The 26,204-nt window shown below is 36.8% G+C and overlaps 1 protein-coding gene across 29 annotated transcripts in view; it reads left to right on the plus strand.

Annotated features, from left to right (window-relative positions):
* The window catches only part of PLEKHA5 (pleckstrin homology domain containing A5), a 179,151-nt gene extending 153,539 nt beyond the window's left edge, over positions 1-25,612 (plus strand). For 18 of the 29 annotated variants that reach the window (XM_007503558.2, XM_007503562.2, XM_056799316.1 and 15 more), the window contains 11 exons: positions 4,838-4,949; positions 5,167-5,213; positions 6,048-6,236; positions 7,318-7,435; positions 9,748-9,863; positions 13,384-13,593; positions 14,648-14,806; positions 17,872-17,999; positions 18,094-18,239; positions 19,610-19,694; positions 24,748-25,612. In XM_007503558.2, the coding sequence (XP_007503620.2) occupies positions 4,838-4,949; positions 5,167-5,213; positions 6,048-6,236; positions 7,318-7,435; positions 9,748-9,863; positions 13,384-13,593; positions 14,648-14,806; positions 17,872-17,999; positions 18,094-18,239; positions 19,610-19,694; positions 24,748-24,766 (1,329 nt within the window). In that variant the 3' untranslated portion in view covers positions 24,767-25,612. Of the gene's footprint in view, positions 1-4,837; positions 4,950-5,166; positions 5,214-6,047; positions 6,237-7,317; positions 7,436-9,747; positions 9,864-13,383; positions 13,594-14,647; positions 14,807-17,871; positions 18,000-18,093; positions 18,240-19,609 lie in introns of all 29 variants that reach the window. The other 11 variants (XM_007503566.3, XM_056799328.1, XM_056799318.1 and 8 more) reach the window with 2 other exon arrangements.
* Positions 25,613-26,204: the final 592 nt, after the last annotated feature.

Consider the following 26,204-nt stretch of genomic DNA (forward strand, 5'->3'; position numbering starts at 1 on the left):
GGTTAGATCAATTCACAACTCCACCAGCAATGCATCAGCATCTCAACTTTGCCACATCCCCTCCAACATTTATTACTCTCCTTTGCTGTCATATTAGCTAATCTGCTAGATATGAGGTGATACCTCAAAGTTGTTTTGATTTGCATTTCTCTAATAGAAGAGATTTAGAATGCTTTTTCATGTGCTTATTGATAGTTTTGATTTCTTTTTCTGAAAACTACTTATTTATGTCACTTGCCCATTTATCAATTGAGGTATGGCTTGATTTTTTTTGTACAATTGATTTAGCGCCTTGTAAATCTGAGTAATTAGACCTTTGTAAAAGGTTTTTGTTATAAAGATTTTCCCCCAATTTGTTGCTTCCCTTCTAATTTTGGTTGCAACGGGTTTGTTTGTACAAAACCTTTTTAAGTTAATGGAATCAAAATTATTCATTTTTATATTTTGTAATATTCTCTATCTCTTGTTTGGTCTTAAAATCTTTCCTTTCCAATAGATCTAACAGGTATAGTATTCCATGTTCACCTAATTTACTTATACTTTCCTTCTTTATATTTAAATAATTCATCCATTCTGAAATTTATCTTGGTGTAGAGTGTGAGATATTGATTAAACCTAATCTCTCCCATACTGTATTCCAATTTTCCCAACAATTTTTGTGAATAGTGAATCCCTGTCCCCATGGGATCTTTGGGTTTATCGTAAACTATAATGCTGAGATCTTTTACCCCAAGTTTATCCCACTGATCTTCCCTTCTGTCTCTTAACCAGTACCAGATCATTTTGATGACCACTACTTTATAGTACAGTTTAAGATCCAGTACTGCTAGGCCCCCATCCTTCACATTTTTCATTAGTTCCCTTGATATTCTTCATCTTTTTTATTGCTTTTCTACTAAAAAAAAAATTGACAATACAAATTCATTATCATTCAAAATTGCTATTATATTGGTATGGGTGTGGTACTGATGACTGGAAAAGGACCCAAAATATGATAAAACTCCATATCTGGATTCCCCCTGCCCCACACTTACCAGAATTTCCCTAAAGCAATCTCTCTACACATCTTAAAAAGTTCTTATCTGTTGTCCTCTTTTGCTTCATGACTGTTTTCATCTGTTGTAAGAATATTGTTTGGCCCTGTGTGCAGACCTGGTATGATGGAGTAAAGAGAGAGACTGGGAGGGAGAACAGGGACCAAAAAGCTGGTGGTGAGGCTAGTGAAGATTTGTCTTGCAAGTAAGATATCATAGGTGGACTTAGAAGGGTCCTCAGGGATCATTTCTCTAATTTAAATCCCTCATTTTACACGGGAGGAAACCAAGGCCTAAAGAGTTTGGGCAACTTGTCCAGGATTATATGTATAGTATACATATACTTATGCTTACCTACCAGAGATACTATACGTCCTGCACTCAGTGCCCACAAATGATAAGCTGATACTACTGGGAGACTTCAACGCCCGCGTTGGCCAGGACCATGAAAGATGGAAAGGAGTGCTCAGCAAACACGGCGTGGGCAAAATAAACCACAACGGCCTACTGCTACTCAGCAAATGCTCAGAGTTCGAACTCACCATCACGAACACTGTGTTCAGAATGGCGAACAAATATAAAACAACATGGATGCACCCACGATCAAAACAGTGGCATCTCATTGACTACATCATTGTACGCCGGCAAGACATCCAGGATGTACAGATCACCAGAGCCATGAGAGGAACTGAATGCTGGACAGACCACCGATTGGTTAGAGCTACCCTTCAAATGTGCATTGGGCCTCGCCATCCAAAACGCGCCCAGACAGTTCACACATTTTACAAAGTGAGTCGTCTTAGAGATCCATCTTATTTGCAAACATTCCAGTCCTGCCTGGACAACAAGCTGTCTGCCAAGGGACCACTCACTGGAAGCTCAACCGAGAAATGGAACCAGTTCAGAGACACAGTGAAAGAAACATCAAAGGCTCAATGAGAACAACACTGCTATTGAAGACCTATTGAGCCAAAAGGAACAAAGCCTTTATGGAGTAGCAAAATAACCCAAACTCTGCTCCTAAAAAGGACAGATTCAAGTCTCTCCAAGCCACGGCATAGTGTGAGATCAGGAAGATGCAAGACCGATGGTGGGGAAAAAAAGGCAGATGAAATCTAGCACTTTGCTGACACAAAAAAACTACAGACAATTTTTCAGTGCCCTCAAGACTGTCTATGGGCCATTAAAACCCACCACCACTCCCTTGCTATCCTCTAATGGTGACACTCTCATAAAAGATAAAAAAGGCATCAGCAACAGGTGGAAAGAACACTTCAGTCAGCTTCTCAACCAACCCTCTTCAGTCGACCAAAGTGCCCTTGACCAGATCCCCCAAAACCGCACCATTGAACAACTTGACATCCCTCCTTCAATAGAGGAAGTCCAAAAAGCCATTAAATAAATGAGTGCAGGCAAGGAACCCGCTAAAGACGGGATCCCAACCGAGGTGTACAAGGCCTTAAATGGAAAGTCGCTCCAGGCATTCCACATAGTGCTGACCAGCATATGGGAAGAGGAAGACATGCCCCCAGAACTCAGAGATGCCTCCATTGTAGCCCTATACAAGAACAAAGGTGCATGAGCAGCCTGTGACAACTACAGAGGCATCTCACTACTCTCCACTGCTGGAAAGATCCTCGCCCATGTTATACTCAACAGACTCCTGTCATCTGTTTCAGAGCAGAACCTGCCTGAATCACAATGTGGCTTCCGACCAGATCGTAGCACCATTGACATGGTCTTCACGGTGAGGCAAATGCAGGAAAAATGTCTTGAGCAGAACCTGAGTCTCTACATTGTCCTCATAGACCTGACAAAGGCGTTCGACACAGTGAACAGGGACGCATTGTGGGTGATCCTCAGCAAGCTCGGTTGCCCAGCAATATTCGTCAAACTGATCCAGCTCTTTCATGTCGACATGACAGGGGAAGTCCTATCTGGTGGAAGACTTCCAATCGCTTCAACATCTCCAATGGCATGAAACAAGGCTGTGTCCTCGCTCCGGTACTATTCAACCTATCCTTCACCCAAGTATTACGACATGCTGTGATGGATCTAGACCTGGGTGTCTACATCAAATACTGACTGGATGGCTTACTATTTGACCTTCGCTGCCTGACTGCAAAAACAAAGACAACAGAGAGACTCATCCTGGAAGCTCTCTTCGCAGATGACTGTGCTCTCATGGCCCATTAAGAAAATCATCTCCAAACCATTGTGGACAGGTTCTCCACCGCAACAAAACTGTTTGGCCTGACGATCAGCCTCAGCAAAACAGAGGTGTTGTTCCAACCTGCACCAGGGAGGCCAACGAACCAGCCGTGCATTACAATCGACGGCGTGCAGCTTTCTAACGTCAACACTTTCAAGTACCTGGGCAGCACCATCGCCAACGACGGATCCCTAGACCACGAGATCAATGCCAGGATCCAAAAGGCCAGCCAGGCACTCGGGCGGCTGCGCTGCAAAGTCCTCCAACACAGAGGTGTAAGCACTGCAATGAAGCTCAAAGTGTACAACGCAGTGGTCCTCAGCTCGCTCCTGTATGGCTGTGAGTCATGGACGCTGTACTGGAAGCACATGAAACAGCTGGAGCAATTCCACCAACGCTCCCTCCGGTCAATCATGAGGATCCGATGGCAGGACCGAATCACTAACCAGGAAGTCCTCGACAGAGCCAACTCCACCAGCATCGAAGTCCTGGTCCTCAAAACCCAGCTACGATGGTCTGGACACGCCATCCGCATGGACCCACAGCCAATACCAAGACAGGTATTCTACGGTGAACTGTCAGCTGGACTCGGGAAACAAGGCCGACCAAAGAAAAGATTCAAGGATCAGCTAAAGTCAAACTGGAAGTGGGCTGGCATGACACCAAAGCAACTAGCACTCGCTGCCTCTGACAGAAGCAGCTGGCGAGCCCACATTAACCATGCCGCCGCCACCTTTGAAGATGAGCAACGTCGACATCTTGCCTCTGCGCGTGAACGCCAACACTAGGCCACAGCCGCACCTCCCGTAACAACTGGCCTCCCAGGCCCCATGTGCCACAACTCTGCGCCTCAGCCTTTGGACTCTGAAGCCTCATGAGGGTACATCAATAGATGAAAACGCACAAAAGCAATTGTCATTCTCGGTCACTGAGAGACTACCACTAGACTATATGCTTACCTAGAAGGCGATTTTAAAACACTTTGTTATTAGTGATGTTTTTTGTAACAACTGTCAGTTCTTCCCTCTGCCACCCCCACCCCCAACACAAACCTATGCACACACGAGAATCTTTGCTGCTTCCCTTTTGCCTCCTTTCTCTTCAATCTGGCATTTAAAGCTCTCCACTGTTCTGTGTATTGTGCCTGTACCCATTCCATTCCATGTTCTCCCTCCTCACGACACAAGTTGTCACCTAGCTCTGCATCCTTAGCCTCTTTTTAAAGCACAGTTCATGTGCATTTTCCTTCTCAAGACTTGTCCTGATTCCTTCCAACACTTATTCCTCTTGAAATAGATTTGTCTACATATTGGATTTTCTCAGTAAAATGTAAGCTCCTTGAGGACAGATACTATTTCTCTTTGACTTCTAGTTCCCAGTGTTGAATCTTTTAAAATGTTAAGAATTATTCAGTGTCTTGGTTGTGTTTTTCTTCCTTTGTGTATGACTTAACATGTTCTAGAACTTAAAAAAAAAACTCATTGCCATTCTTTTTTAAAAGATTTAAATTATAATACATTTCTACTATTGTTTATTTTGTTAATTCCAAGTTTCCTTTCTGTAAATTAATATATAATATCATTATTAATAGACGGAGTCAGCTGGCATTCAGCGTGCACAGATTCAGAAAGAACTTTGGAGAATTCAAGATGTCATGGAAGGTTTGAGTAAACATAAACAGCATCGAGGCACCACAGAGGCTGGTAAATAGATTTCTTTTTAATAGCTGACATTTGACCAAAGATATATTTTAAATGAATGAAACATATAATTGTGTTTCATTAACTTAGTTCATTAGAAGCAACAATATGACTAAATGTAAGTAAATGGTAGCATAATATTTTGTTTTTCTTCTGGATTTGAAAAGAGATTTTGCAATTAGTTTTCCTAATTTATAATTTTTAAAAATCATTTTAATAGGTATGTTGGGATCAAAGACTTTTACAGCAGTTAAGTATAAAAATGAGGTAAGATTTTTACTGTTTTAATTTCTCAATGCAAATTGAAGAATGTATAAAAAGAAACCAAGTATTTTCCATACTTTAAAAAAAAATTAAAATATATTCCATTTGGGTTGCTATGTTCATTTTGAAGTTACATTAGGCATTACAAGACTAATGTTTAAAGCTATGTTGATAATATCTTAATTTTAACAACTAATAGTTCCCCTTCCAACTTCCCTAATCCTTACCTGGAAAAATTGAATCTGGGTTGGTTCATGCATTTCAGACCTGGAAAGGTAGGATTTAACTTCTTGATCATGTAAACTAACCAAATTTCACTCTTCTATGGTAAGCTCTTATATCTGTTTTATGATGTTTTCATAGATCAAGATTCAGTTGTATTTTGTGCATAACATAAAGAAATAATAACTATAAAGAGATACTGTCAACATAATTAAATTGCTTCCAATTTTACATTGCAAAAAAAATGCTTAGTATTTTGTGAATACAATCTTCAATAGTTAGAAATTTTAAAATGTCCTGCTATTTTCATAGCTAAATAACAACTTTTAATACACAGTGATCCTTTGGATTTATAGTAAAATTTTAAGTGAAATGGAAATACAAAAGTGCTGACCTCAGATGTCCTGAGCAAACCAGATATGGTTTCTAATTCAATTTGATTTAGTGACCATAATGATCTTTTTTACATGTGATTTTGACAGTGTCCCTTTCATTATTTAAAGCTGATGAGACATAGTATACTTATTTTAAAGCTATTCTGCTATTGAAAAGTTTGTTAGATTCTCTTAACACAGTATGCTCATCTAAATAAGGTGACTATTCTACAATCTTTAGGAAGAGGAAGTAGTCCCACCTCGTCCTCCACTTCCTTGGTCCTATGACTTTACAGAGCAGCCTCCCATAATCCCCCCTCTGCCCAGTGATAGCAGCTCCTTGCTCTGTTATAGCAGGGGCCCAGTACACCTGCCTGAAGAAAAGAAGATGTACCAAGTGCAAGGATATCCAAGAAATGGATCTCACTGTGTAAGCGGCTACAATTGCCACAGAATTATATGTGACAAACATCTTCTTGATTTTTCATAATCACTTTCTTTTGCTATTGAAGAATTGTTTTGTATCGTAAGCTCAGTTTAGGCAGTACTTCTTGTTGCTTTCCATTTTTATCATTTTTGCTTGTTACATTTTTGGTTTTTCATCTTTGTGTGCTTAAATTTTTTTAAATACAGAAAAGCTTTATTTAATGATTTTGAAATGTGTTATTTAATAGCAGAATTAAAATCGACTAGGGTGGGCTACAGTGATACATTTTTCTATCCTCAGACTAGAAAATGAAGCATAGGAAGTTAGAATGACTTCCAGAATTATTGAGAAAGTCAAGATTTAGATATTCAACCTCTAAAAGTAAAACTTGATACGCAAGGAGAAAGGATCAATAAAAGAAAGAAATATAAACTAGTAAGGGGCAAAACATGTCAAAGGCACTGTAGCTATATGGGTTTTTGAAATTTAGGACTTTATTAGTATATAACATGTAACTACTTTCTAAAATGGATAAGACAAGACAGGCAGCTGGTTTGCTCAGTTGATTGAGAGCCAGGCCTAGAGACAGAAGGTTCCTGGGTTCAAATCTGGCCTCAGCCACTTCCTAGCTGAGTGACCCTGGGCAAGTCACTTAATGCCTATGACCTAGCCCTTATTGCTCTTCTGCCTTGGAACCAATACATAGTGTTGATTCTAAGACAGAAGAAATGGGTTATTAAAAATTTTTTTAAAAAAAGGATAAGATAATTTTAGAAGTTCAGTCACTATTCATATAGTATATATTATGTCAAATAGAATCATGATGAGAAAAATAATACTTATTTTAATTTTGAAACAAAAAGTTTGTAAGATTGAAATTTAATCTTCCTTCATGTTTGTTTTCTTTCACATCACATGTAGATTTTCAAAAGTGTTTTGTTTAAAATAGCTCCTGTTTAAGAAATTTCTAAAGGGAAAACTAGCAACCTAATTTACCAAATTTAAAATGAGATTTCATAAATTAACAACAGTAGAAGGAAAAATTTTAGTTTTCCTAATCTGCATTTTTTTCTGACTTTAAAAGGGTCCTGATTATAGACTTTACAAGAGTGAACCAGAATTAACAACTGTGGCAGAAGTTGATGAATCTAATGGTGAAGAAAAATCTGAACCTGTGTCTGAAATAGAATCTGTAACTAAAGGTCAGCTTTTAAATTTTATACAGTTATGTCAATATAATTTTCAGTACTGATGGGAATTTCCTTATTAATCCCGATATCACTTATTGTTAGCTTTTGTCTTTCACAGTTTAAAGCTAAAAAGTCTATAATCTAAATTTAACTTGGTATATACTTAGTCACACTTGCTTTAGAAAATATTTTTCCATCCTCTTACACAAAACATTTATTCCTATTTTTATTAGTATCTGGGCCTTTAAATTCAACTCTGGGAATTATTTTTAAGGATATTTTTAGAGAAGTCAATAAAATAAATGAGGAAAATCAGCTGGCATATTTCAAATTCCCAAGTTATATTTTTTTAAATGTTAAGGTGACTGTCTAATTTTTCTACTTTTTTCTGTACAACTATGTCTTTTAATATTAGTCACAGTGATATTTTTTCTACCATATAGTACATATATAATATTAAAATGAAAGAAAGGTACTTGGAAAATTCTTTGGTTGGTATGGGCACCTACCGTCTTTATATAATAGTGGCTCCAACTTACATACAAATTATAGGTCTTTGTGAGGGGAGATTTTAGTTGAAAGTATATTCTGCTCAAATAGATGTAGACCCTTAAGCCTCAATCACCTCCCAACCAGCCCCCAATAGAAGAATTGTTGCTTTCTCTGCATTGCCTTATACTGGTTTATCAGCAAACATGAATAAAGTCATTTATAAAATAGTTTCATCCCTCTAGAAGCTTATGACACCATTGCATACAAGTCATCCTTTCACTTTGTGTAAATAAGTAAACCATTTCCCATCATCATAAGAGATAAGTTGATTTAATGGATGGAGCCTGAAAAGGAGACATATTGATGGAATGAGGATTGAAGAGAATGTCTTCAAAAGAATTGTAGGAATTGCAAACTTGTTTTTTTCATACTTTTTAAAATATTTTTTATGTAAAAGCATTATTCAGAACAGGGATCCCTAGGTTTCACCAGAATTCCAAAAGGTGTCCATCACACAAAAAAGAAGGCAAAGAAACCCTACTTCTAGATTTTCATTGCTCCAGAAAATGTTCCCTGTGTAATACAAATTGATCCTAAGTAATAGAACATATATGTTTCAAAAGAGAGACCTGTTATATACATTTCTACTCCATAATTTCAAAATCATTTCATTCAGAAGAAAATAATTTGGCAGCTGTTAAAGACTATTTTAGGGATTTAGCCCTGTGACAACCTACTTGTACAAAGTATAAGGGCATATATTTTGTCTATCCAACATTACATAAAGTGTGACACTTCTTTCTTTGAGTTTCTAATGACTTAATGAATGGCTAGGTAAATGTATTTTAGTCTTTGAATTGTTTTTATTTTCTAGTTATAGATCTTATTTAACTGATGGGCCAAAGAGGACTCGGGGAATCCCCTAACTCCAGAAGATCTCAGGGTCCTCATCTCTTCCAAATTGTAGACAATTCATGGCATCAAATTAGCTCTGAACAAAAGAAAATCACAGCATTTTTGTGTCACAAATTCCATATATAAATAATAAGTATCATGCTACTTAATACACCTTAGAAAATTTTTGTGAGGATAAAAAAAGTAATATATCATAATTTGAGAAAGCACTTTTTAAAGTTTACTATGTATATAAATATTAATCTATGCAATTATTTTTATGCAATTGATATTAGAAATATGATAGTATAGTAACTGGTACTATATGCTTTTTAGAAAATGCATTAGCTACTAATTCTTTTTTTTTTTTGAACCCTTATTGTCCATCTCAGAATCAATACTATACGGTCGTCTCCCTCTATATTGCAGTTTATTTATCCCATCTTCACTGTATCAAGGGGCTTTTAAAAATATATATCTTAATTCTGTATCACAGAGTTACACTTATTGCAGCACACTAGTGGCTGATAGAATGAAAGACGACCAACCAAAGCACTGTTCTGTATCCTGGGCGCTGATTTTTCAGTGATTGTTGATTAATAAGAGTGTGGAAAAGGTTTATAGGAGAGTGGAAGGAGTTTATAAAGCCTTAAATCAAAAATCCTAATTTAACCAATTTGACCCAAAAAGAAAATAAAGTATCAGATTTTTATGCTTCCCATTGACAAACCAGTTAATCTGCTTCTAAGGTAGCCCCAAATTATATCTGTATCATTAGTTAATAAAATAGATATAATAGTGTACTTGGCTACTGCATTTTTCTTGGCTTTTTTCAGCCAAATCTGAAATCCTAGTATTACCAAAAAAGTCAATCTTTATGAGAGTTGCTTTTTAGAAATTGCTGCTATTTGGTTTTTTGTTGTGTTTTTTTTTTTTAGGTTCACATTTTCCTATTGGAGTTGTACCTCCCAGAACCAAATCGCCAATGCCTGAGTCTTCAACAATAGCATCTTATGTAACCTTAAGGAAAACTAAGAAGACTGATATAAGAACGGTATTTTAAAAACAATTAATAGGGGGGAAATCACAGAAAGTAACCTTTAGCTTTTCTTATTCAAAATTAAGTTATTGTTTCTCTGGTTTCATGGACAAATTTTTTTTCTTCACATAGAACTAAGATAAAACTTATCATTCTTAGTTTAATTTTAATTAATTAATTAGTTTTGGGGGCCTTACTTTCCGTCTTGTAATCAATACTGTGTATAGGTTCCAAGGCAGAAGAGCAGTAAAGGCTAGGCATTTGGGGATTAAGTGACTTACCCAGGGTCACACAGCTAGGAAGTGTCTAAGGTCAGATTTAAACCCAGGACATCCTGTCTCTAGGCTAACTCTCAATCCACTGAACCACCCAGCTACCCCCTCATTCTTAGTTTAAAAAAAAAAGAAAAAAGATATCCATCAGTATTTCTGAATTATAGTCAATTCATTATCCATTAAAGGGGATGTGAGCCTCTTGGTGTATCCCAATAGCTGACGGCTGCCCTAAGCCCCCACCTTGCACCCTGAGGCCATTTTAGACCACCACTACCCTCTACCCGGACTTGTACATCTAATAAGGGTTCCGCTCAAGTAAGAAAAAGCTTTTTCCTAGAACCATTCTTAGATGTTCACCATAAAACTTGGAAGCGATAGGAAAATTAGGGGAAAGAAAATCCCAGAGGCCTGTAATACTAACTGACTGCTAAGTAGATAAGGACCTGGTTGGAAGGCCTGGGAGGCCTACACTGGGATAATGCCAAGGAAACTTCTCAGAACCCTGAGACTCCAAAAGCAGCTACCTGGTGTAGACCAGGATGGCAGCCTTCCCCCAAGCGACCAGTCTAATGCCCAGCTATTGTTTTTAAATATAAAAAAAGGGACATGATTGTAGGTCCAACATTTTATTTCAGTTATTTATTTCAAGTGCTCATCTATAACTATTGCAGAAGTATAAATTTAAAATTATATTTGAATTGCCCTTTTAAGATAGATTCTGATATTGATGATATAGACATATACACGTGTGTGTGTGTTTAATTGGTTAGAATTGGTGGATATACATACTTGAACATGATTTTATATAAAATCATGTTCAAGTATGTATATCCACCAATTCTTTCAGTAATCTCAGGAACATATTTCATTCAGTACCATTGACTGGAACTAATTTTGGGCAACTTATGTAACTCTCTTGGTATCTGCTTACTTTCCTTGGCTCTTAACACCACATTTCTCATTTTGTAAGTTCTCCCATTATATGCTCAGGATTACAATGATGAAATAAACAGAAAACATAGTGAAAAGTAAACAAATGAGATGGAATGTATATAATAATTAGGTTTCTAAAGACCTTTACATATATTATCTCATTTGATATAGGATTGATTTCAGAATTAGGAGTTGCAAAAAAATCTGGATTGGTTCTTCTGAAATAGAGGCTCTTAACATAGTGTCTGCAGAATCCCAAGGACTCTGTAGATAGATTTCCAGAGGCCTGTGATCTTGGATAGGAAAAGAATAATTGATTATATCTTTTATTTTCCCTAGCTTCTAACTGAAATATAGTATTTCCGTCAGTTATAAATGTACGCAACCAACATTCTGAGCAAAGGATTCCCAGGCTTTAACACTGTCAGAGAAGTCCATGATACAAAAAAAAGTGAAGAACCACTGCTCCAGGAAGAACATGTTTTCTACCAGTAATGCTGGCATAAAATAATGAAAAATAAATTTGAAAATCTATATAATTAATTCCCATATTATTAAACTAGATTATAAATCATTGTTACATCACATATCAAAACTAAAGTGGTCATGTTTCTCTGAAACAAAAGTTAGATTGCCATAATTAAATAAAGTAGTCATGTTTCTCTAATCCTGTTACTTAAAAAATTTGATACTGATTTGAAGATAGTTACCCTAAGGCTTTTTCTTTCTCTATCATTGTTCTTTGTAAAACTAGCAGATTCATAGGTTCCTTAATTTTGCCAGTGTACCAAAAAAAAAAAAATCAAACAGGGGACTAATGAATATTATCTTACATCTAATACAAAGTATTATTTGCTTTGTTTTCAGCCTACAAATGCAACAACAACAGAATAATTAAATTCACTTTCTTGTTACCAGTTAAAGTATGAGATTCAGAGTTTTCCTTTTGCAGTTTTTCAAGGGGAATTGAAGTTAAAAGTGTTTCTTGGAAAGACTATCTCAAGACTAAAAATAGCTATATTCCCAGGCAGTAACTGGAATTTGCATATCTTTATTTCAAAGCAAACTAAATTTATTCTTCAAAGAAATGCAGACTTTATTTAACAAATTGCCTCCTTAGATTTCTTCCTATTCAGATCTTTCACTATTTTTTTCCTTTTTGTGTCTACTCAAGTATTATAAGAAGTATTAATTTTTGATGATTTAAAGTGGACCAAAAAATATAAAACTACAATAAGTTTGGAGGCCAGTTCAACAGCTTTGTATTATGTTTTGAAAAAGTTGAAGTGTATTCCCAGTAATCATTTCTAAAATAGGATTGGAGACAGGCTCTGGGTCTATAATTTCATTTATGTAGGATATTCCCAGTTTAGGAAATGCCTTCTATTGCATAAATATACATAAATAAGGCATATAATGCAACAACCAGTGTTGATCAGCACTATCCCTACAATTTATAGTCCTTCTGAGTTGCCTACAACACTGGAATTGTAAATGACTTACCCAGGGTCTCACAGCCAGTCCATGTCAGAAACAATACTTGAACTGAAGGTCTTCTGGTTTCAAGACCAGAAAGACAACTACTTCTCTTAAATTTACAAGATATTCCTTTATTTTAAAAAAATTGAATGATTAATTATTAATTATATATGTAATAAATGTTCATTCCAAAGATTTTTTAAAATGCCTCATTTCTCATAATTATTTTTCCCATCTGACAAGGGAAATACAAATCAGTAATTTTATTGGTCTCTGGACTTTTTGCTATTCTGTTTTGCTTTTAAAATGGAATTTCCTTTATTTTGATTAATATTTCTATACCTTTTTTACTACTGATTAAAAACCATTTTGGAGTGTTTGTATCATTTATCAGCCATAAAAACAACATATATTGATTTTAACTGTGTTTTCAGCAAACAAATTTCTTGGCTTTATATCAGGGTACGGCCTTTCTTCGCTTTTTGTCTTTTCCTCCTTAGTCTTCTGGTTTCTCTTAGTGTTGAGTTTTAGGTAGTAGTAGAGTTTTGCTATTGTCTTTTGTATTTGTGTTTACCAAGTAGGGACATAAATGACCTCTCTATAGGGACAGAAAGACAGATGAAATCACTGGCAACCTCTGCAGTCTGGGCTTGTGAAGCTTGATTTATATAAAATGATCAATTTCCCTTAATGTCCTTACTCTTTTAATATTATTTTTATTCATGTATTTATTTATAAATTAATTGGTTTTATGACTAATAAATTAAAAGACATGAAATGTCTTTTAGCCATGCTTTTCAAAAACTGTTCTTTTCTCTTTTCCTAATATTTAAAAAAATTATTTCAAGGAAAGGCCTAGAAGTGCTGTAGAACAGCTGTGTTTGGCTGAAAGCACTCGACCTCGTATGACTCTTGAGGAACAAATGGAAAGAATAAAAAGACGCCAACAAGCTTGCCTAAGGGAGAAGAAAAAAGGACTGACTATCATTGGAACTTCAGACCAATCACCCCTTCAGAGTCCATCATTTTGCAGAGATAATCCATTCAGGGTGATCCAGGTAAAAGAAAAATTTTGTTAGTTGTAGTATAACAATTCATTTAGACGGGCCCGATATAATTCATTACAAAGCTATATAATAGAATTTAGATCCATATCCTTTTTCAGATGAGGGGGAAAAGCTACACAAAGGATTAATGAATGATCTGTCCATGGTCAGGTAGGGATGAAAAGCGGCACAAAAAGAACTCAAAATCCAGTGGCTTTCCCCTCCATGCCATGTGGTCTTTTATGAATGAAATTACTTTTTTAAATCTGACAAATTCTATGCTAATATATAATGTCGATATTTTGCCTGTTATTCCCTCTAAAAAGCTCTGATTTGTATCTGAGCTGTGTAGCAAGAGACAGTAAAAGGCTTCCCATTTCTAAATATTCTACTTCTGTTCAGATATTGTTTGCTTTGTCTTGCCTTTATTGCCTCACTAACCTTCTAATTTCTCTATATTTCATATTTTTACTTTTACCTTCCAAACATTCTTATCTTTGTTCTCAATCATCATAAGCCCAAGGATGTACAGTGAGCCTACTAGAACTTATAATCACATCTGTTCTGAGTGAAAAGTTTTTATATAGCTTAGTTTTTCCTGAATGTAGTATAGTCCCTCTGAATTTCAACAGATTAGCTGGTTTCATACTTATTTCCTCTTACTGGAAATGTTTCTACTTGTTAAATGTTGCTAGTATCTAATTTATAAAATACCATAAGATATTGAATTGATGCAAATGATATTCTTTGATTTTCCTTTTCCAAAGGATTTTGTACTTTAGATTAAGGATTAAATAAGCTTGCCTATTTCTGTCAGCCACCAAAAGTGGCCAAATTGAATAACTATAAACAAAAACAAACAATGAGTTGTTGTTTTTTTTAATTCTGCGTTATTTACATTAGATTCTCTACTCATTTATTATAGACTCTTGGCTGGAGAGACTGCTCATTTCAGAACAAATCAATGTGAGCTAGGATTATGTTGGGAAAATTTAGATGTGCCTTGTAATGTGAATAGGTAATATGTATCCCTTGTGAATCTGTAAATGTCTAATTTGTTACACAGAATCAGAGGGATGATTTGGTTTCAAGTAACATTAAGGAACTGGAGAACCTCAATATAGAAAACAATATTAAACCAAACCTTGAAACTTCTGCAGAAGAAGTAGCTCAACTAAATGAAACTGTCAACATAGACCATCAGGATGTGGATTTCAGTAAAGAGGTACAAAGTTAATTTGAGTAGAGGTACTTAGAAAGGGAAAATATCCAAGCATTAAAGGTGACAATTTTGAAAACAAAATTTGTTGTGTGATGAACCATAAAAAATTTACTTTTTCTGTCTTTAATTCCATTACCTTCCAAATCATCCACTGTTTTTCCATCCCTTACTTCAGATCTCAGATATCTTTTCCTAACTTTATTTTAGCCTTTCCAATTTTCTCTCTTTTTTCTGTTAGCAAAGTTTTTTCTACTCATATTTTCATTGGATAACCATAAATTTCAAGTGGCTAAAAACTTTTCTTATCCTCTTACTGTTTTTACTGATTCTTTCATAACAATATTATTCTTTATAATCTGTGCTTAACAACCGTAATATTAAAATCAGAACTATTTCACAGTTACTCAAGAGTTGGAAGAGGCCTCACTTGGTCATCTAGATCTGGCAGCATGCAGTGGTTAGAGCACTAGACTTGGAGTCAAGGCACACCCGATTTCAAGTCCAACCTTAGATACTTTTCTATGTAACCATGGACAAGTTATATGATATCTCTCTACTTTCCTCAAATGTAAAATGGCAATGATAATTGAATCCACCTTCAGATGCTTATTCTGAAGATCAAATGAGGCACTGTTTGCAAATCACCTGGCACATAGTAAGACCTTAATAAATGCTTTTTTCTTTCCTTCTTTCTTACCAACCAAAACTCATCAAGCATTCCTTTACTGTACATTAGACAGATGGTTAATTATCTTTACTTGAAGTCCTCCAATGCTTTCTAAGAGCATCTATTCCACTTTGGGATGTCTTGATATATTACAAAATTTTTCATACATCAACCTAAATTTGTCTTTTTTGCAACTTTCACTCTGTATTGCCCCCTGGAACCAAAAAGAGGAGTATCTTTTTCCATTCTATATGATACCTATCTTTAGTTATTTGAAGGGCTATCTTTTCTTTCATAAGTCACCTTTTTTCCATACTAAAAACTCTCTATTACTGCTCCTCATTTGGCATAAACTGGAGACTCTCTACCTCCTGGCTGCCTTCTTCTGAAAGATCTCTTATAGAGGGGAGGGAAAGAAAATGAATCATGGAAACATGAAAAAATATTTTAAAATAATTTTTTTTAATTGCTCTGGGGAGGGGGGGGGGGAGAGAAGATTTCTTAAACTCTACTGCCCTCAACTGAACATTTGTGGTCTAACCAGGGCACATTACAAGGGAATCATTATTCCTGGAAGTTGTGGCTCTCATAATGCTTCCTGAAAGGTCTTTAGCTTTTGTGACTACCATATCTCACCTCAGAAGAAGCTTGAAATCCAGTAAAACCCACAGTTCTTTTTCAAAACTACTTTCTATCCATCCTCTTCTCCCAACTTGAAAAATTGACTGAAAAAAAATCATATACATGTATCCCTTTTGAATCCTAGAAAAATTCCTTCTGTGTCCCTTTTGGTCATCCCCTCTTTCCCTGATTTTCATATGCTTCTTAAATACTGGCTCTTTCCCTGCTGCTTATAAACACTGCCAAATGTCCTACATCCTTTCAAGCAAGACAAGGATGGGTTTGGGGGGGGGGGAGGGTCAAATGATGCCTTCTCTATTATGGAGGTGGGTTGGGACAAAAAGGGAAATACCTGGCAATTTTAATTTAAAAGTTGGAAAACAAATTTAAACAAAACACTTCACTTAATCCTACAATTCTCTCAAAAAATTAGGATCTCTCTTCTTTTACAACTAGACTTCTGGGGGTGGGGGGAGGGGGAGGAAGCTCTTAACTCTCAATTATTACCCCCTTATCTCACATCCAGTCTCATTTCCTAATTCCTTGAAATCTGGCATCTTGTCCCCACCTCTCCCCTATCTCTTGGCTACTAAATCCTATTACCTTTGTGCAGTTCTTCTCCTTCTTAACCTCTCTATAGGGTTGGACTCTGGAGTCCTCTTTCCCCTAGATATTACCCTCCGCTGGTTAATGGTTTATTTTTAACCAGATCTGTGGTTTGTTTGGGTTTTTTTAATTGCTCAAAGGAATTCCCACTGTTGATCAAAATCAGTATCTAGACTGCAAATTCTCATTTTGGAGATTTGCCAGGTTCCCAGAATTAGTAGATATGATTCAGTATTCATGATTCTGAGTGATATTTCCTGTAAGGTCCAGGAGTCCAGACTCATAGGAAGCAGGAGCTGACATTTGGGGTCAATCCATCCTGGTCCGTCTCCTATAACTCTTTCTTGGTGATCTCATTGAGTCCCATAGCTTTAACTACCATCCATACATGCCATATTTCCATATCCAGACTTCATGTCTCCTGTGCTCCTGTGTCCCGCATCATCTCCAGCTACATGGCTGGACATCTCCAGCTGGGTATCCCACATGCATGTGAAACTCACCATACCTGAAACCACTCTTCTTGCTGATTCTCTGTTTCTTTCAAGGTCACCAGCATCCTCCGAGTCATTAAATTTACAAATTAAACTTGAGTTTTGAGTTAACCTTGAGGAATCATCCCCAACTCCCATGTCCAATCAAATGCCAAATCTCACTGGTTTTGCCTTATTAACGTCTCAGAGATTTGCATCCATTGCTTTATTTATGCTATAGTCACCCAATCATAGCCCTCATCACCTCTCACCTGAATTGTTTCAGTACCCTGCTTTTTGGTTCCCTTGCATACAGTCTTTCCCTACTTAATATTTCTGAAAGATTCCCACAGCCATGTCATCTGAATAATGAAGCCATGTAATCTCAGCCACTTTCAAAGCAACTCTGAAATTTAGGCATTCAGACTAGGAAAGAACTTTACAGTGATACCCTTCCTGAATGTGACTTTACAGTTTAATGCATGTTTTAAAATATCATTATGGACCTAAAATCATTGGAGCCCATTATGCAATTCAGTGTTATGGAAAAGCTTATAGATAGCAATATGCATGATTTCATAGGGAAGATATTTTACTATAGCCCTAATTTTATTGATGTGGGGGGGGGTTTACTTTTTATATTTGTATGTGATTGTATTTAAGACTGCTTTTAAAGACAACATTTAATTTTTCTTCTGTAGTTATTGAAAACTGACAATAACTCATTCTGTGAATCACTATTCAAATCTGAGCCAAGTGAAGAGAATTCTGAAGAAATAATGGATAAGCAAAAGGATAGAGAAGAAATGTCTGATGATATTTCTTATAGGTAAAAATAAAAATAACTGCAAGTTCAGTTTTTGTATTTAGGTTTATTACATAATCTAGAACCAGTTTTTGAAATGTCACTCTATTTTCATTAGCCCCCAAATTGTGGCTCCAATCACAAATCATAAATCTGAAGGCAATTCAGAAGAAAAGGAAATAGCCAATGTCAACAAGCAAGAAGGGAATGTCATTTCTTATGAAACTATGGCTGAAACTTCAAGAGGAAATCAAGCAATAACCGGTAAATATCATTATGTATAACATCGAGTCTTTCCCTCTTATATAATAAAACCTTTTTCATCATTTTTCTATTTTTGTTTATATTTATATAACATATTTATATTTATATTTCTTAATTTAAAAAAATCACAATTCTATTCATGAAATTAGTTGTGTTGGTAGACATCTAAAGAAAGGGATTCTTTAAGGATCATGAAAAAATTAAGTAGCCAGAACTGAAGAATGAATTCATTAGTCCTGACCCTGTTGAACCCCCTAAGTGTTTGCCTCAGTGTCCCAGAATCTGACATAGTGGTTAGGGTAAATTAATCCCCAATAATGAGAACCAGTAGAAATGGAATTTCTTCTACATGTTAGCAGAAAAAGAACAGTAATTGCATTATCCTGCTATAGCAACATTTTTCAGACTGAGCCTGAGAAAAGTAGAATATGGTTCCTGGGATACTTTCCCATTGTGGAGTACTAAAACCCTATCTTTTAAATTGAATTTATCATTATTTTGATCTCACCAAAACTTATTCACAATGGCCAGTTCACTTCTACTAACAGTGAGTTGACTTCTAAAACATTTTCACTGCTAATATGATATAACATATAGGTGTCTCCTGAAATTGTCCCTTACCTGCCAACCCAGCTCTTGTTTCCCTAGCATCGTCAGGTTTACAGTGTATTCACCACAACCTGGGAGCAGCTGGGTGGTGCCGCAGAAAAAGTGCTACACTTGGAATCGAGACCGTGTTTAAATCACGCCTCAGACCTTTTACTGGATGGATGGATGAGAAAATCAAGGTCCTAAGTTGCCCCGGGCCTTGTCAGAGATCCCTCAGACCCTACTTACAGTGTCCTGACCCCAAGTCCCGAGTTATTTTTAGGCTACATAACACTTCATCTCCAGGATATCTCCATGGGTGTAAAGCACTGAAATCGTGTTTAGAAAAAACAAGGTATTTGCCTGTTCACACCAACCCAGAAAGTTTATGAAAGCTAAGATAGATCAAGGGCCTGACCAGGATTTTCGCTGTCAGAAATAAGAAAAAATACAGAAACCATCGTGAAACAAAGATTCTTATGAAAGATTTCTTAGTAATATAAGTAGTTCTCAAATTTAAAAAAAAACACGCATCTGTTCATTTCTCCTCAAAACTATTCCTTTATATTAATAATATACACGAGAATTCTACGAGGCTCCTGTGTGCCAGGCACTGTGCTGTAGTCCGGGGGAGCTGCAGAGCAGGAAAGGGCCCTGAGGAGGCCCCTCCTTGTTTCTGTATTTGTTACCTTCTGAGTAGAGCCCAGGGTGACTGGCCTCTTTATAGGTATGATCCAGGTTTGTTTTATCTTCTCACATGTTCTTGCTGTGTTGTTTTTCAGTGAAAACTCTGCCCCCATCCCCCGAGCCCTCCACGTCACCTGTCCCGCCAGCTCAGCCACCGCTCCCAGAAGGATCCCATTTCATGTGTGTATAGTTACAGAGAAGTATGTTCTTTTTTCCCCCCTTTTTGCTTGTGCTTCCTAGGTAGTTAGCTGCCTGAGCATTTGTCCTGTTGTCTAATCGATTCTCCTAGACAGTACACGAATGGCTTGGGAAAGGATGGGGAGGGGGTATTTGTAAGCAACAGGTCAGAGCTCCTGCCTCAGCCGTCCATCAGGAGAGGCCAGGAGGGCTTCACCATTGGATGTTTAAGTCCTTCTCGGTGCTTGCCGCAGCGGTCTGTCTTAGGAATTCTTTCACTCTGACTGACTTTGGGCATTGATTCTGATGGGTTCCCTTCCACCCCAGCCTGCTTCAGGCTCTCCCACGTAGGCTGCCTCTGATCTGCTGGGGCTCCCCATTATGCCCTTCACTGGTTGCCAAATAATCTTTCCAAAACACGGCCCCCTGGGAGCCTGCTAGTCAGCTGTTTGTTTAAAAAAAAGCATTTTGAGTAGAGCAAAATGAGTCATTGAGGGCTTTCTTCAACAAGATACTGCCCAGGCGTACCTTAACATCCTATAAGATTCCTTAGAGGGGACAGCTGGGTGGCTCAGTGGATTGAGAGCCAGGCCTAGAGCCGGGAGGTCCTAAGTTCAAATCTGGACTCAGACACTTCCCAGCTGTGTGACCCTGGGCAAGTCACTTGAAGACAATACACAGTATTGACTCCAAGATGGAAGGTGAGGGTTTAAAAAAAAAAAGATTACTTAGAAGAAGTCACTAAAGAGATTTATTTGACTTCATGATCATTAATATTAAGCAAAGCAAAAAATTGGGGCATGTGTGTTCTAAAGGTCTGTTTGGTATCATCATATAAGAGGTCCAGGGACCCAATCCAAAAGGAACAATTCCTTCCAAGGATGGTATACTAACCCTATACTTAGGTATAGGGTTTAGGATTGCAAAGTGCCCCATAAGGATTCCTTCATTTTATGTGATCATGCTAAAAATTACTTACAAAATGAGACAGTGCTTGCAAATGGAACCCATCTCACAGCCCCCTTTTACACTGGTGGGAACTGAAGCAGAAAAGGTGGAGGGAGGCACTTGTTTTCTGTGGTGCCTCTTTTCTTTAAATCCTGCTCTGTATGGCTGTGAGTAATGCAACACTACGGTCCCCAGTGGGCAGCTAGGCCCTCTGGCAGAGAGTTTTACAACTGGCAAGTCACTCTGTGTCTTTTTGCCCCAGTTCCCTCCACAGTTAAATAGGGATAGTGATAGCATCTATGTAAAGGTCCAGTGAGAAGCTGTTTGTAAAGCACTTAGCAAGGTGCCTGCTATTATGGTTAACTCTGAAAAGTTTTTTAAAATTCAAAGTTGAGGTAATAGAGAAGTGCATGGTGAGCCTGAGTAGCTGCAGCACATGTTGTCATCAGGCAGATAGGAAGAAAACCTTGGCTCATCTTGCCAAAAAGAACCTGCAGGCTTTCGAGGAGGAAGACACATAATGGCAACAGAGCTCAAAAGGGATACGCACCCAGTAAACCCCTGCAAAGAATTTGTGAGAAGAAGCAGACAAGCTTCACTCTATGAGTTGCAATCTGTGAGAGCAATTGATGAATTCTCCTTTGTACTAATATATTTTGATAAAGATCATGTGGTATCTTTTTATTTTCCTTTTTTTCTTCTTAAACATTTACCTTCTCTCTTAAAACTGATAACTAAATAGTGGTCTAAATTTATCTGTTGAATTAAATTGAATGAAATGCTTTTATGATAAATCTAACCCAGTGACATCAAAAGCCATCAAAATGATTTCTCTAATAAATTTATCAAAAGGGTAAGAAGCAGCCATGAATTTTAGTGAAAATGCTGATGATCAAAAAAAGTGGTAACCTCTAGGGGAGAATATAGAACACCAGGAGTCCAGAGCCCCACTCCTATGTTAGCTCTACCACTAGTTGGCTATTTGACCTTGAACAAGTCATTTTACTTTGGGCCTCTGTTTCCTTAGATGTAAAATAAATTGTTAGACCAAATGCTCACTAAAGTTCTTTACAACTTTTTTTTTGCTACTGTCATATGCAAGTTAAGGGAATTACCTATTAAAAAACAAATTGAAAACAAAAAGACTAAACCTAGGACTTTCTTCTAATGGCTGGCTTCTAAATTCCTTAGCTTTTAGGTCTGAAAATAATTTCCTAGAATCAATTTGTTACAAAACTTCAAAAAAAACAGTAAATATCAAGTTATTGTGATTTTTGCCAATTATGGGAGCTTGCAAATCATCCTAGGTTGTTTTTCCTTGTGTGTTATTGTTTTGGTGTTTTGTTTTTGTTTTTTCAGAAAAAATCAGAATAAGAAACTTCTGCTCTTTTCCAATTTTATTTTCAGCATCTAGGTGTAGTAACATTTGGTATTATCTATAGGCATATTCATCAACAAATACTTTGGAATGCTTATTGGTCTGCATTCATTAAGTGCCAACTAAGTGTCCTGCCCTAGGCCAAACCCTTAGATAACAAGTGAAATCACCCCCACTCTCGAAGAATATACATTATAAAGAGAGACATTCAGTTGAAATGTGAATAGTAAATAGATCATTTAGCATAATGTCTTCCTCTTTGGGGACCTCTTATATATGAATAAATACATTTGTTCTGGAGGTCCCAGGAAAAAAAGTAAGGCTTCCCAGAGTAGGTGGTGCATAAGCTGAATATTGAAGGAAAAAGGGATTCTCTGTGACCCAAGTGAATAGGAAGATGGCCCATGCAAAGGCTGGGAAGGAGATGTAGACATCACTCTTTGTCTAGATGAGAGCACAGGAGGGGGACTAGTGTGTAGTTTTTAATGAAATCAGAAATATAAGTTATTTGGGGAAAAATATAACTGAGTTCAGTTTTTGACATGTTGATCCTGATCTGTAGGGGACATCCAGTTTGAAAGGTGTAATAGGCAATTGGAGAATATAGTGTGAAGAGGCTCCTGGGCCAAGCCTTGTTAGGAGATGAGAGGCAGAGGGTGAAATCCAGTGAGACGGATAAGGGCTGGGCAGAAGAGATCCAGAAGAGAGTCACAAATACTGTGAGGAGTGCCCAGTAAGAGAGTTGTTGATAATAGCAAAGCCAAAGGGTGGGGGGCGGAACCAGGATTGAGAAAGAATCATTAGATTTGGCAGTTAGTTAAGAGGACATTATTAAGTTTAGAGTAAGCAGTTTCAAATTAAAAAGATTGTGGATGCAAGGTTGCATAAGGATGAAGAATGAGTAAAAAGTGGGAGAGTAGAGGCAAGGAATGTTGACTTTTAGGAGTTGATCTAACAAGAGGGATATAAGAGGACACCTTGAGGGGATGGTGCACATTGAAGAAAGTATGGAAGGAAGAAGTTGGAGATTAGAGAAAGATGATTGAAATTGTACCATTTCTTCTACATAGAGAAGTTTCTACTGTGCAAGCCCCTTACCCATACTTTTTGGACCCTACCCAGAAGACTGGCCTGAAAATGGAAAACAAAGGCATTTGGCATAATACTGACTTACTCTGGATTTTATGGTCTGTGTCCAGGTGCTGTATTTAGGTATATTCACCAATTCTTGGTTTTGAATGCTCTGGGTTAGCATTTATAAAGCTCCTCTGTGTCCTGCACTAGGCTCAACCCTGAGGATACTCCAGTGAAATGACTCCTAATCTCAGAGAACTTACATCATAAAGGGATGCATTAAATGGAAGAGTGAATATTAAATAGCTCAATTAGTATAATGACTTAGACTTTGGGGAAATCTTATCTATAAAAAAAGAGAATAAATACATTGTAGTGGGCTGGACTGGCTGATTTGGGAGTCTAGATTAGGCCAAATGCCTTTTTTTTTTCCATTTTCTGGCTACTCTTCCAGATCCAGAAATGGTTATATTTAACTGTATTCTAGTCTTCTGATGCTTTTTACTTTAAATCTTTTCCACTGGAAACAATATTAATTTATTCTTTTAATGACACCAATAACAAACACCCAGGAAGGCAATAAGTATTATTGCCAAGCAAAATATACGTGAAGATGGCTGCCTCTGTTTTAGTAGAGTGTTGCCCAAAAAAGACATCCATCATTATTGGTTGATTAAGTATTAAAGGGCAAAAATTAAATGTATACCAGCCATATGGCTACCATGGCTCTATGGCAAATTTAGATGTAGTACATACCCATTTTGATGATAAGATCTTGTTATTTAGCATTATCACTTTAATTTCTTTGATATTCTTTTTTTTTTTAAACTCTTACTTTACTTCTTAGAATCAATACTGTATATTGGTTCCAAGACAGAAGAGTGGTAAAGGCTAGGCAATGGGGGTTAAGTGACTTGTCCAGGATCACACAGCTGGGAAGTATCTGAGGGCAGATTTGAACTGAGAACCTCTGATCTCCAGGCCTGGCTCAATCCACTGAGCCACCCAGTTGCCCCTCTTAAATTGTTTTGAAAGAGTTGTGCTGAAGGTATAGTGATATCATAGAATGATAATGTATAACATAATTTTAACCTATATCTGCCAACCTATATATAACCATTAGGATGAGCTGGTGTCATCCTAACTTTGGATATTTAACATTTTGTTGTCTATATGTATATATATCATTTTCTGAATTCTTGGCTTTGGTAGTATTTAGGAAAGTTTTTGAATTGTTACATATTTTAACATTTTGTACAAAGCTGTCTTGTGTTGTTTCTCAATTTTCCCTCATCCATCAGTTAGCATTTACTATTTTTATTACTTCATGTTCAACAAATTCAGCTGTTTATGATTTTGTATTGCTACTAATAGCATTTTTTAAGTGCAAGTAAAAAACCATTTTCTTCATTGTAACTTGGAAGATTAACAACCATGAATATAAACACTGCTCTCTTTCTCTCCCCCTTCCTCTCTCTGTCTCTCTCTGTCTCTGTCTCTCTGTCTCTGTCTCTGACTCTCTCTCTGTCTCTCTCTCTGTCTCTCTGTCTCTCTCTCTGTCTCTCTCCATGTGTCCCCCCCCTTAGAAATGTGTGAACACTGATTTTTTAACTCTGTAGGTGGTAAAGTAATTTTCTTTCCTTTCTTTTTTTCTAGCTACAACAGCTTCTGTTGAAACAAGGTCGTAGTTAAGGATATGGACCTATGGAAATGTGAGAAGAAATTGTACAGTCTCTTAAATCTATGAAATTCATAGTTCAGATGCCTTTAGCCACAGAGCATCATTTTATCACTTCTGGAAATGTTTATTCCAAGATAGCTTTAATGGCCCATAGGTACACCCCACAGTATCAAGGTTATCTATTATGACACCAGCTTGCTGCTATGATTTCAGTGCACACAAATAATGGTGCTTTTTAATGTGTAGCCTACAGCCATAGCTTAGTTGCTGTGTTCCAGATTTAAATGTTTCTTAATTCTGAGTTGATTTCCATTTGGCTTTTGGCTTTTGAGTACATGAAATTGGTTACTTTTCCACATCCCTGCTGAAGCTTATTTTCTCTTTGGCTACTACAATGCATTGTTTCACACTTGGTTTGTAAAATTCTTATATATGTGTGTGTATTTAAAATGTGCCATTTTATTATTGCTAAGTGAAATGTCCTGTTTTTTGCTGTAATTATTTCTCAGTCCCATTGCACTCAGTCACATTGCAGCGTCAGCAGTTACTGCCACACTGTTGTCAGCATATACACAAATGTTATGGCCTATTTTTCCTTAAAAACAAAATAAAGTGTAGGTATTTTGAGGTACTGGACTTTTAATTCTTTGGAATAGGTGTACAGCAATAAGGTTTCCAATTCCAGTACTTAGTTTGTGTACAAATGTAATTATGTTCATTGTGTATATATTATACAATGAGCACATGCAATATAAGTATATAAAGTTACTATTGTTTAAATGCAAATGTTCATATCTCATTTCTTTTCTATCATGTTAAATAAATGTTGATGTTCTTAAACATCTGTGTTAGTGATTTCTTTCCTCCATTGAAAACTGAAGGGGGGCGAAATGAAGCATTGGTAACTACCAAAGGGAATGTTGGGACTCTTTACGACAAAAAAATCCCTTTAGTTTTATATAGCCCCCATTTTACTGATAAGGAAACCAAGGACCGGGTAAGGTCAGAGCATACTCAGAGAATCAGGGAGCTATATGCTAAGCCTCCTACTTCCCATATACTTTTCTTACTTAACTACTTGTGGGCAAAAATGAGTTTTGTCAGTTTTTAAAAGGGAAAAATAATGAATGGCCTCATTGAAGTTAGCTTAAGAATTCTGTTTTATTATATGCCAGGAATTCTTAACTTTGCATTTAGAGATCTTGAAGAGGATATATATACATTTCAGAGCATCTAAAAGATATAAACAAATGATTTTCTTTTTTTAGTGACCTCTAATTGAAATTTAGCATTTCCTTTCATTATGAATTGGCTACAAACATAGTTTTAAAAAGAGATCCATAGGCTTCCTAAGGGTCCAAGGATCCATGGCACACAGACATGGCTAGGGACTCCTTTCCTGTGTTCTTTTTAACCCTTCAGTGCAGGACTA

Source organism: Monodelphis domestica, chromosome 5 (assembly GCF_027887165.1).
Source record: "Monodelphis domestica isolate mMonDom1 chromosome 5, mMonDom1.pri, whole genome shotgun sequence".
In the NCBI taxonomy this organism is placed as follows: Eukaryota; Metazoa; Chordata; class Mammalia; order Didelphimorphia; family Didelphidae; genus Monodelphis; species Monodelphis domestica.